We start from the raw sequence: 13,273 nt of genomic DNA, 5'->3' as shown, positions 1-13,273 counted from the left end.
TAGACCAAAGAATGTGTGGTGGGTGCTAAGTTGGCAAAATGTCTTCCATACCAGCTCTTTCCATCTTCTTTGTTTGGGTAACTTGTCTCTGCTCTTTGAGACCATATTTAGGCACAACTTCATCTAGGAAAGCTCACTGATACATTTTATGTCCCAGATTAGATGCCTGTGTTCTCATAATGTTACTGAAGCAAACATGGATCCACTTACCCAATGCGTAGCAAAGCATATCTACCAATACCAGGCTGTGGTGAAGGAGAGTACAGCATTTGTTGCAAGGCACTCAACATGGGGCCAAGCAAAGATAACAGGCAGCTCATGCTCAAAAGACCCAAATGCCCCAGTGATTTTCAGGGAGGATTTTTTAAAGTGAGATCAAGGGGTATGTGATCAGTTCATGTACATCCTTCTGACTGATTGGTGGTGAGGTAAAGGTGGTGTTTGGGAGTCAACACCGTCAACCTTCTGTTTCCTACTTGTCTGGGGTTGACATGCTGGTGGTCAGCACGTAGTTAACTTCTTCCTCTTGGTGCAGGTTTTATTTTATTTTATTTTATTTTTCAAATGGTAAGGAAGACTTTATTCAAGACTATTGCAGCAGATGTCAAGATTATCCCAAAGGGGAGAGAGATCAGGCTCAACTCCGAAGATAGTAACAAATGGGGATTCACAGCCAAGGAGCAGAAAGGGGAGATCCGCGGATAGAAACCTCAGTGGATGGAAAATTATTAAAAGGAGACATCAAAAATAGGGGTCTTGGTAAACTGACTTAGCAGGATTCTGTCCGAAGGCTGGCCAAGGACTTAAGACATTAAAGGTAAGGGGTGAAGAACTTGATCAGGTATTGAGAGTTATCAGGTATTAAAGAGACTTGAGAGTCTCTAAAACTAATCCGGCAGGATTCTTGTGAAAACTAGGCTATGCAGGCCTGGGCCTATTTGCTGCTGTTGTTGCTCAGTGGTTCAGGTGTGTACAACTTCTTGCGACCCTGTGAATTGCAGCACGCCAGGCGTCCCTGTCCTTCATTATCTCCCAGAGTTTGCTCAAACTCATGTCCATTGAGTCGATGATGCCATCCAACCATCTCATCCTCTGTTGTCCCCTTCTCCTGTCTTCAATCTTTCCCAGCATCAGGGTCTTTTCCAGTGAATAGGCTCTTCATATCAGGTTTTAGTATCTGCAAAACAACTGAAGGATATGATGCAGAATATTGTCTGTAGCTCTTGAGGAGGAACTAAATGTCTTTGGCTTTGTTTTACAGCTAAACCATTATTTTGTCTTGTCTTTGTTTCTGCATTTTCTCACTTCTCTGGTTAAAGTTGCTCTTTGGATCTTGGGGAATACTTGCTCTTTGGATCTTGGGGAGACTAAAACTTTCTACAAACAAGAGGCAGGGGACACCAGGGATCTGTCACTGGGAAGGCCCCACAGGGTCCTGCTTGGTTTCAATAACTCTTCCTTCTAGAATGAGAGCTCCTTCAAGTTTTTGCCCTTTTTCTCTGTATCCCCAGGGCTTAAGATACAGTTTGTTGAGTGACTGAGAGGGAATGCATGCACACAGGCAGGAGTTGTGTGCGACAGTGGGACTTGCCTCTCATCACCTGATTAGACACTGGGATGGCTGTACCCAGGAGCTTTTGTTCAAGCAGAAGCTAGTATGTCTGGGATTGGAGTCCCACACTAAGCACATAGATTGAGAGTGAGGAAGGGGGTTCCACCCCCAGGAGAAGATGGTATGGCCACCTCCAAAGCAGGGTCACTAGCACTGCTATTGTCTCAGGCTCCCAGACTCTGGGACTGAGTCTCCCTTTTACCCTGGGGTTCCGGGAGGGCATCTGGTCACTTCACATCCTCGAATCTTATTTTTTTTCACATCCATCTCTTTTCTATTGCACCATACCCTCCTAGTCTCCAAACAGCCTCCCTGCCCCCCATCTTTGCTATTCTCTTTGCCTGACTCCTTTAAAACTTGCACACCACTGCAATGATACTTATTGCACCATCCTTAAATACTGATGATCATGTCATCTATTTTATGAAAAACCTCAGTGAGTCTTCAGAGCTTCCAGGATAAATTCTAAATTCTTCAACCTATGATAACCATATGATAAAGTTCATTACCAGTCTTCCCCCAGATTTTTCATAAAGCCATACTTCTCACTTCTTACCATCCACCCCTGCTGCTGCTGTTGCTAAGTTGCTTCAGTTGTGTCCAACTCTGTGTGACCCCATAGACAGCAGCCCACCAGGCTCCTCCCTTGCATGATTCTCCAGGCAAGAAGACTGGAGTGGGTTGCCATTTCCTCCTCCAATGGATGAAAGTGAAAAGTGAAAGTGAAGTTACTCAGTCATGTCTGACTCTTCCTGACCCCTTGGACTGCAGCCTACCAGGCTCCTCTGTCCATGGGATTTTCCAGGCAAGAGTACTGGAGTGGGTTGCCATTGCCTTCTCTGATTCACCCCTGAGCCCCAGCTTATAAACCACTCTCCCCCATATCACCCATACTTCTTCTTCCTTGTTGCTCAAGCTCCACCCCTGCTTAGTATCCTCAACTTTTCCATTTTGTTACCCAATCTTACTTCTCCTTAATCTCTGCATTTTTCATGAGGTGTTTCTGACCTCTTTGATCCACAGCAATCTTTCCCTTCTGTGAATAAATATATCCCTAGAAAAATGGAGCCTATATCCACTGCATCAACCAGTCGGTTGGCACTTAATCATAAATTGCTCTGTGGAGTTACTTAATTTTTTCAATATTGAATCGTAAACTTTTACTTAGAATGCAGTAAGTGCATAGGAAGTGTTAAATGAAAAAGTGAATGGGATTGTATTGAATGAAAAGGGGCAAATGGACAGCAAATATCTTGGTTCTGTTTTAGTTTTGTTGTGAATACTATTTGTGCCTTTCAGCTTGTCACTTAAACTCTTGGCCTCCATTTCCTCTCTAATAAATTGAGAATAATCTTACCAACTCCACAGAGGTTGAAGTGTTATGGTGAACACCAAAAGGGAAATCATACTTGTAAACACTTGATGGACTATTAAGGTAAGCTATTAGGATTTCTCTTTTAGCTTTAATTATAAAATATTTTCCTTCTTACTTTCAGGCTTGCAACCTTATATCTGGAAAGAGGGCCCAACAGGATAGGAAGTCTCTACAAAAAGGCTGTTTACAGACACTACACAGATGAGACCTATTCCAAAGAGATCCCCAAGCCTCCCTGGCTTGGATTCTTGGGTCCCATCTTGAAGGCTGAAGTGGGTGATGTGATTGTCATCCATTTAAAGAACTTCGCGTCCCGCCCTTACTCCTTGCATCCACATGGAGTTTTCTACAACAAAGACTCAGAAGGTAAATATCAATCTTGTAGGTGTCTTGTCTCTCCTTAAGGAAGGCAATTGTCAGCTATGGTGAGCAGGAATCTAATAGCACAGTGGTAACACATGTTCTTTTAACTTCTCCCTGCCTCCTCCTCACCCCACCTGCCTCTGTCCCTACCTTCTCTTCCTCTTCCTTTTTCTTTCCCTTATTTCCTCCCTTCCTCCTTTCTTCCTCTATGTTGCTACAGAGGTAGGTGCTGAGGTCCCTTGGCACATGCTCTGGCACAGCCCCGAGGCACACTAACCTTCCTTGTCAATCAGTCATGACCAGGTCTTACATTGGATAAAGACCAGCGTGCCGGATGGATTCCCATGTTCTGTCACCAGTAACAGCCTCGGCTGTGGAGAGAGTGTCACAGCGCCTGTGGGCCTCAACTTCCCTGCTTAAAGCTACTGTCTGTGGTGCTTCCTTTCTGAAGCTGCTCTGTGTTCTTCTTTGCACTTCAAGAGTTTCAATAGTGCAGTTCCCTGAGTTCTCCCTAAGGTTAAAAAAAAATTATAAGCAGCACGCTTGGACTTTTGAAATGGGAAACATTTCTCAATCTTCAGGAGTATTTTTCTCATCCCTCATTGCATTCTTACTTGTGATCAGATGGAACGGGTTAAATGGTACTAAACCTGCTACACCCTGACTCTGAGGAATATGCCAGGAACAGTTACATTACCTCGGATGCAGTTCACTTTATCATAAAGGGAAGCTTCTAGATTGTGGTGAATGTCCTAAGGCAGCCAGACTAGCTTGGCAGTTGCCACTACCAGGTCTAAGTAGCCAGAGGAGGCACCATGGATGATGGATACGAGATGCGGAGTGCCCTTTGTTCTTGGCCATTTTCCTCCACCTGAAATGCAGCAAAGCTCTTGGTCACAGATTTGGTTAGTTCTGAATAGTTGCAAGTGAGCACAAAAATTTCTTTACCTTCAAGAACCTTCCACTGGGTGCCCACCAGATATCAGAGACTGACTCTAGGTATTGGGAAAAAGATGAATCATAGGCTATAGTAGAAAATCAATGACTATAACCATAAAGGTTTAGTTTAGGGTTCTCAATACCATTCTACTGATTCTATCTGCTTATCCTTTCACCAACGCTGTGTTATCTTGATTACTATAAATTTATAGTAAGTTTTGAAATTGGTAAGTATAAGATCTCCAACTTTGCTTCTTTCAAAAAGATTTTTAAGCTTTTCTAGGTTCTTTGCATCTTCATATCAATAAATATCAGGTCAGCTTGTTAATTTTTACCAAAAACGTTAATTGATTTTGATGAGGATTGCATTGAGTTTATTGATCAATTGGGGAAAAACTGTTGTCTGCATTGAAAGAGGAATTACCATCTTGAAAATAGACTCTTCCAATCTGAGCATAAAATCTAGATCATAAATGTCTCTAAACAATGTCTTAGATTTTAGTGCACACGATTTGCATTCTTTTGTTCAATTTATTCAGAATTATTTTATTCTTCATGATACTATTATATATAGAATAGTTTTCTTAATTTCATTTTTGTTTGTTGCTAGTGTGAATAAATACAATTGGTTTTTATATGTTTATCTTGAATCCTATTATCTTGTTAAACTTGTTTTTTAATAGATGCTTAAAGGGTTCCTTGGAATTTTCTAAATACTGAATCATGCCACTATGAATAAACAGAGTTTTATTTATTCCTTACCAATTGGTAAATCTTTAATTTTTTCTTTTGCCTTATTGCACTGGCTAGAACCTTCAGGACAATATTTAATAATAGTGGTGAGAGCAGACATTCTTGCCTTGTTCTCATGAAGAAGAAAGCATGTTGTCTCCCTCCCATTAAGCAAGAGGCTAGCCATGGATTTTTCTTAGATATACTTTATCAGGTTAAGGAAATTCCCATCTACTCCTAGACTGTTGAAAGTTTTTAACTTGATAAGTACTAGATTTTGTTTGTTTTCTGCCTCTATTGAGATGAGAGTGTAGTTTTGTCCTTTATTTTATTAATATGTTGTATTACCTTAGTTTATTTTTGAATGTTAAACCAGCTTTGCAGTCATAGGATAAATTCCATTTGGACACGGTGTGTAATTCTCTTTATACGTTGCTGGGGTCTGTTTGCTAGTATTTTGTTAGAATTTTTTGGTGTACACTTATGAGGAGTACTGGTCTATAGTTTTCCTTTCTTGTGATATTTTTAATCTGGTTTTGGTATCAAGGTACTGTTTGCTTCACAGGATGAATTTGGGACTATTCCTTTCTCTATTCCCTGAAAGATTCTGTAATGGACTGACATCATTTCTTCTCAGTATTTCATAGAATTTATAAGTGAAACCATCTGAGCCTGGGTTTTCTTTGAGGGGAGAGTCTTCATTGTGAAACAGTTTCTTTGTGTATTAGGTCTATTTCAATTTTATTTATTCTTAAGTCAGTTTTAGTAGTTTGTTTCTCTCCAGAAGTTTGTCAATTTTATCTAAGTTGTCTAATACTTTGGCATAAAATTATTTGTAACGGTCCCTTTATAGTCTTTTTAATTTCTGTAAGAGTGACACCCCATTTTTCATTCCTGGTTTTGGTAACTGGGGCCCTCTCTCTTTCTTGGCAGTCTATATAAAGTTTTCTCAATTTTGTTGATCATTTTCAAGGAACTAACTAACTTCTGGATTCATCTATTTTACAGTTTTCTATTTCCTCCTTCACTGATTTCTGCTGCAAAACTTATGTGTGTGTTTTAGTTGCTCAGACATGTCCGACTTTTTGGCTGCAGTCTACCAAGCTCCTCTGTCCATGGAATTTTCCAGGGAAGAACTGGAGTGGATAGCCATTCCCACCTGTAGACCATTTTCGATGCTGTGTGGTTTTCATCTTGGGCTTCCCATGTGGCGCTAGTGGTAAAGAACTTGCCTGCCAGTGCGGGAGACATTAGAGACTCGGGTTCAATCCCTTGCTTGGGAAGATCCAGGGAGGAGGGCATAGCAACACACTCCAGTATTCTTGCCTGGAGAATCCCATGGACAGGAGATCCTGGCGGGCTACAGGCCATAGGGTCTCAAAGAGTCAAACTGAAGTGATTTGGAATGCACGCACAGTTTTCCTCTATATCAGGGACTGGCAACCTATGGTCCACTGGACATGTTTTTATATAGCCCATGAGTTAAGAATGCTTTATATATATATATGAAGTTGGGTGAAAAACTAAGATTTTGAGACAGAAACCTGCAAAGCCTAAAATATTTATACTCAGGCTCTTCACAGGAAACATTTTCTGAACCTAGCTGTATATGAATATACTATCATTTACTTTTCTGTTACATTCTTGATAGGTATTTGAGTGGTCTGCTGTGTTTTGACTCCTGAGAAATACTGCTGTGAACATTCTTGTACATGTTTTCTGCTCAAGTTGCATATGTTTCTCTAAGAAACATATCTAAGAGTGAAAATATACATACCTACATTCAAATTTAGTAGGTAACTCTGGTTTTCCAAAGTGGTTGTACCAATTATATTCCTAACAGCAGTGTACGAAAATTCCAGTTGCTGTACATTCCCAACAACACTGAATACTACCAACTTTAGAAATTTTTGCCTGTTTGTTAGGTCCATAGTGCTATATCATTGTCATTGTAATCTAGGGTTTCCCTGTAATGAAATTTATTAAATTAAGTATTTTTTTTTCCTAAATACTGATCCCATACCAATACCTTTACTATTTTCCTATGGGATTTTCTTTCTTTTTTTTTTTTTTTGTCACTTAGTTGAAAGAGTACTTTATTTTGAATATGAATCCTTTCATCAGTTATGTATGTCATGAATATGTGACTTGCTCTTTCATTCTTTTAAGGTATCTTTTAATGAACAGAACTTCTTAACTTTCTTTTTTGTTTGTTTTCTTTTTAAAATTAATTTATTTACTATAATTGGAGGCTAATTTCTTTACAATATTGTAGTGCTTTTTGCCGTGGCTGATACATGAATCAGCCACGGGTGTACATATGTTTCCCATCCTGAACCCCCTCCACCGCCCTCCCTATCCCATCCCTCAGAGTTGTCCTAGTGCACCGGCTTTGAGTGCCCTGCTTTCATGCGTCAAACTTGGACTAGTGATCTGTTTCACACATGATAATATACATGTTTCAACGCTATTCTCTCAAATCATCCCACCCTCACCTTCTCCCACAGAGTCCAAAACTCTGTTCTTTATATCTGTGTCTCTTTTGCTGTCTCAAATATAGGGTCATCATTACCATCTTTCTAAATTCCATATATATGCATTAATATACTGTATTGGTGTTTTTCTTTCTGACTTACTTCACTTTGTATGATAAGCTTCAGTTTCATCCACCTCATTAGAACTGAATCAAATGCATTCTTTTTAATAGCTGAGTAATATTCCACTGTGTATATGTACCACAGCTTTCTTATCCATTCGTCTGCTGATGGACATCTAGGTTGTGTCCATGTCCTGGCTATTGCAAACAGTGCTGTGATGAATATTGGGGTACACGTGTCTCTTTCAATTCTGGTTTCGTCAGTGTGTATGCCCCGCAGGGGTTGCTAGGTCATATGGCAGTTCTATTTCCAGGTTATTTTTTTTTTTAAATTTAAATTTATTTATTTTAATTGGGGGCTAATTACTTCACAATATTGTATGGGTTCTGCCACACATCAACATGAATCCACCAGGGGCGTACAAGTGTTCCCCATCCTGAACCTCCTTCCCATATCCCTTCCCGTACCATCCCTCCAGGTCATCCCAGTGCACCAGCCCCAAGCAATTTCCAGTTTTTTAAGGAATCTCCACACTGTTCTGTATAGTGACTGTACTAGTTTGCATTCCCACCAACAGTGTATGAGGATTCCCTTTTCTTCATCCCCTTTCCAGCATTTATTGCTTGTAGACTTTTGGATAGCAGCCATTCTGACCGGTATGAGATGGTACCTCATTGTGGTTTTGATTTGCATTTCTCTGATAATGAGTGATGTCGAGCATCTTTTCATGTGTTTGTTAGCCATCTGTATGTCTTCTTTGGAGAAACGTCTGTTTAGTTCTTTGGCCCATTTTTTAATTGGGTCATTTATTTTTCTTGAATTGAGCTGCAGGAGTTGCTTGTGTATTTTTGAGATTAATTCTTTGTCCGTTGCTTCATTTGCTATTATTTCCTCCCATTCTGAAGGCTGTCTTTTCACTTTGCTTAAGTTTCCTTCATTGTGCAGTAGCTCATAAGGGTAATTGTGGTAAAAATTTGTCAGAACTTTCTTTAACAATCTGAATACACCTGGAACCGGCTTCTATTTAACCTGTTGTTGTCGCTATTGTTCAGTCATTAAGTAGTGTCTGACTCTCGTGACCCCATGAACTGCAGCATGCCAGTATTCCCCGTCCTTCACTATCTCCTGGAGCTTGCTCAAACTCATGTTCATTGAGTTGGTGATGCCATCCACCATCTTGTCCTCCATCGCCCCCTTCTCCTCTTGCCTTCAGTCTTTCCCAGCATCAGGATCTTTTCCAATGAGTCAGCTCTTCACATCAGGTGGACAAAGTATTAGAGCTTCAGCTTTAGCATCAGTCTTTCCAGTGAATATTCAGGGTTGATTTCCATTAGAATGGACTGGTTTGATCTCTTTGCAGTCAAGAATCTCCAGCACCACAATTTGAAAGCATCAATTCCTCAATGCTCAGCCTTCTTTATGGTCCAACTCTCACTTCTGTACATAATGACTGAAAAAAAAATTGCTTTGACTAGATGGACCTTTGTAGGAAAAATGATGAGTCTGTTTTTTAATACACTGTCCAGGTTTGTCATAGCTTTCCTTCCAAGGAACTGGTGTCTGTTAATTTCATGGCTGCAGTCACTGTCTGCAGTGATTTTGGAGCCCAAGAAAAGAAAATCTGCCACTATTTCCATCTTTTCTCCATCTGTTTGCCATAAAATGATGAGCACAAATGCCATGATGTTAGTTTTTTGAAAATTGAGTTTTAAGCCAAGTTTTTCACTTTTGTCTTTCACCTTCATTAGAGGTTCTTTAGTTCCTCTTTGCTTTCTGCCATTAGGGTGGTGTCATCTGCATATCTGAGGTTGTTGATATCTCTCTTGGCAATCTTGATTCCAGCTTGTGCTTCATCCAGCCCAGCCTTTCACATGATATTCTCTGCATAAATACACAAGGTGACAATATACACCCTTGATATACTCCTTTCCCCATTTTGAATCAGTCCATTGTTCCGTGTAACGTTCTAACTGTTGCTTCTTGGCCCGCACACAGGTTTCTCAGGAGACAGGTAAAGTGGTTTGATATTTGCATCTCTTTAAGAATTTTCTGCAGTGTGTTGTGATCCCCACAGTCAAGTCAATGAAGCAGAAGTAGATGTTTTTCTGGAATTCCCTTGCCAACATAAATTAAATCATAGAGAAAGCAAGGGAACTCCAGAGAAACATCTACTTCTGCTTCATTGACTACATAAAAGCCTTTGCCTTTTCTAAGCCCAGCTTGTACATCTAGAAGCTCTCAGTTCACATACTGCTGAAGCCTAGCTTGAAGAATTTTGAGCATAATCTTATTAACATGTGAAATGAGCATGATTGTCTGTTACTGTGAATATTCTTTGGTATTGCTCTTCTTTGGGATTAGAATGAAAACCAGTCTTTTCCAGTCTTGTAGACATTGCTGAGTTTTCAAATTTGCTGGCGTATTGAGTACAGCACTTTAATTAACCGCATCATCTTTTAGGACTTTAAATAGCTCAGTTAGAATTCTACAACCTCCACTAGCTTCTTTTGCAGTAATGTTTCCTGAGGCCCACTTGACTTCATAGACCAAGATGTCTGGCTCTAGGTGACTACAGCATTGTGGTTATCTAAGTCATTAAGATCTTTTTGGTATAATTCTTCTGTGTATTCTTGTATACCTTTTCTTAATCTTTTCTTAAAAATTTACTAAGTATCTGACTCTGTGCAGGACACAATATACAATGCCTCACATAGTTCTTACATCTCTGTGGGGTAGATTCCAGCTTTATTGGTAGAAAACCAAGGCAGTGAGAATTTAAGTAACAAGTGTCAAGTCCTGTAGCAAATAAATTTTAGCTGATATATGTTTGATTTCAAAGCTCTGGCCCTTTCCACTATAATGTGTGATCTCTGTGTTTTAACTGTTTCATTTTTCTTGAAAGGAGCCCTGTATCCAGATGGAACATCTGGAAGGAACAAGGATGATGACATGGTTCCTCCTGGCAAAAACTATACCTACGTCTGGCCAGTGAGAGAAGAATATGCTCCTGCCCCAGCAGATGCAAACTGCCTGACTTGGGTGTACCATTCACATATTGATGCCCCTAAGGACATCTGTTCTGGGCTAATTGGCCCACTGCTGGTGTGCAAAGAAGGTAAGATGTCTTCTCCCCCTCTGTGCCTAGAAACCTCTTCCCAAGTGTGCTGAAAAGTGTAATATAGTCTTCAGGTCTTTTCTTGCCCACCCGCCTTGTATCACACAGAGTGTGTCTCTTCTTCCAAACTTTCTGTAAGATTAAAGAAATTCTCCTAACATAGAAGATCCATAGCTGGGAGAATAACTCAGACTTCTGCCTAAAACCATCATAGCATTCTGAAACTTATATGCAAAAACTACACACTGACACCACACATAGGAAACTGTAAAATGTACTCAAATAACCAGGGATACTTTGCTTTATTATTTCACCCACATAATCACCTTGCTGCTTGGTACCCTATTAATTGATTTAATGTATCTATGTTTTATCAATAAAGTATATTTCTTTTAAGGATAGCCAGGTTTCCAAGTCTGTGGTTGTGAGAATTTCTGTTTCATGACTTTTCTATGGTTCTGTCATTTCCATCAAAGCCCTTCACTGCTTTTATGTTGTGGGTTACTCGTGTAGATATAGGTCTTTGAAAATCTTCATATTTACCTGATACTATTGACAGGAAGAAAAGCTCATCTTGGTTTAGTCCACCTTGAACTTTTCCTACTCCTTTAATGTTCCTGATAGGTATCCTGCACAGCTATTCAGGAACAAGGACTGATGTAGACCGGGAGTTTGTTATAATGTTCACTCTTGTGGATGAGAATCAAAGCTGGTACCTCGATGAAAATATCAGACAATTCTGCACTGATCCTGATTCAGTTGACAAAGAAGATGCTGTTTTCCAGAGAAGTAACAAAATGCATGGTGAGTGTCTCCCATGTTATCAAGTACATACCAACTGTCTTGTGTATCTGGCACTACAAGGGATACAAAACGCATAGAAGTAGCAAACCGAGCTTTCCAAGATTTATAACTTAGTGATGAGAATAATAAGAAAGTGATGCAACATAATACCAGTCAGAACCTAAAGCAAAGAAGAAGAAAGGAACAGAGAGGAGTCACAAGAACGGAGAGCAATGAACAAAATGGTAATAAGCACATACTTATCAACAATTAAATGTAAATAGACTACATTCTCAAATCAAAAGACACAGAGGAACTAAATAGATTAAACAGCAACAACAACCAAGCCAAGACGTATCTATTACATTACCTACAAAAGACACACTTTAATTGTAAGGACACATATAGACGGACACTGAATGGATGGAAAAAATTATTCCATGCAAATAGAAACCAAAAGAAAGGTGGAGTAGCTACACTTACATCAGACTTTAAATTGACTTTAAAACAAGGGCTATTGTAAGATACCAAGAATGGTGTACATAATTATAAAGGGGTAAATTCAACAAGAATAGATAACATTTAAAATATTCATGCACCCAACATAGAAAAACTTATATATATATATAAAGCAAATATAACAGACATAAAGGGCAAAACAGACAGCAATACATAATAATAAAGTACTTTAAAACCCTACTTATATCAATGTAGGTGTCCAGAAAGAAAATCAATTAGGAAATATTGGCGTTAAACAACATGTTAGGTCAGATGGACTCAACAGATATTTATAGCACATTCCATCCAAAAACAATAGGATACTCATCCTTCTCAAGAGCACATGGAACATTTTTCAAGACAGAGCATATGTTAGGCCCCAAATAAATCTTAATACACTTCAGAGGACTGAAATCATAAAGCATCTTTTCTGATCACAATGGTATGAAATTAATTATATGAATAAAACTGGAAAATTTACAAACGTGTGGAATTAAACAGCATGTTACTGAACAGTCAATAGGTTGAATGAGAACTCTAAAAAGAAATTTTTAAAAAGCTTGAAACAAATGAAAATGGAACTGTAATATATAAAACTTTATGGGATACAGCAAAAAGAATTCTAAGGGGGAAGTTCATATTGATAAATGCCTCAGAAAACAAGAAAAGTTTCAAGTAAGCAAGCTAACTTTACACCTCAAGAACTAGATAAAGAACAAATTGAGCCCAAAATTACTAGAAGAAAGGAAATAAAGAAGATTAGAGCAGAAAGGGCAAAACAAAAATGAAATAGACACTAAAATAATTAATTAGACTCACTAAGAAAAAAGAGAAAGAACTCAAATAAGCAAAATCAGAAATGAAAGATGAGAAACACAAAGGATGATAAGAGATTACCATGAACAAATATACACCAACATGTTGGATAACCTATAAGAAATGCATGCTGCTGCTAAGTCGCTTCAGTAGTGTCCGACTCTGTGTGACCCCAGAGATGGCAGCCCACCAGGCTCCCCCGTCCCTGGGATTCTCCAGGCAAGAACACTGGAGTGGGTTGCCATTTCCTTCTCCAATGCATGAAAGTGAAAAGTGAAAGTGAAGTCACTCAGTCGTGTCCGACTCTTCGTGACCCCATGGGCTGCAGCCTACCAGGCTCCTCCGTCCGTGGGATTTTCAAGGCAAGAGTACTGGGGTAGGGTGCCATTGCCTTCTCCAATAAGAAATGCATAAGTTCCTAGAAACATACAGCCCACCAAGAC

At 39.4% G+C, this 13,273-nt stretch overlaps 1 protein-coding gene across 1 annotated transcript in view; it reads left to right on the top strand.

Annotated features, from left to right (window-relative positions):
* The window catches only part of HEPHL1 (hephaestin like 1), a 90,716-nt gene that overhangs the window by 21,140 nt on the left and 56,303 nt on the right, over positions 1-13,273 (top strand). Inside the window, exons 2-4 of the mRNA XM_069566543.1 lie at positions 3,109-3,353; positions 10,521-10,733; positions 11,358-11,537. Of these exons, the coding sequence (XP_069422644.1) occupies positions 3,109-3,353; positions 10,521-10,733; positions 11,358-11,537 (638 nt within the window). The remainder of the gene's footprint in view (positions 1-3,108; positions 3,354-10,520; positions 10,734-11,357; positions 11,538-13,273) is intronic.

This window comes from Ovis canadensis, chromosome 21 (assembly GCF_042477335.2).
Source record: "Ovis canadensis isolate MfBH-ARS-UI-01 breed Bighorn chromosome 21, ARS-UI_OviCan_v2, whole genome shotgun sequence".
Taxonomy (NCBI): Eukaryota; Metazoa; Chordata; class Mammalia; order Artiodactyla; family Bovidae; genus Ovis; species Ovis canadensis.
The sequence above is the reverse complement of the archived record's forward strand: the minus strand, read 5'-3'. Positions and strand labels throughout refer to the sequence as shown.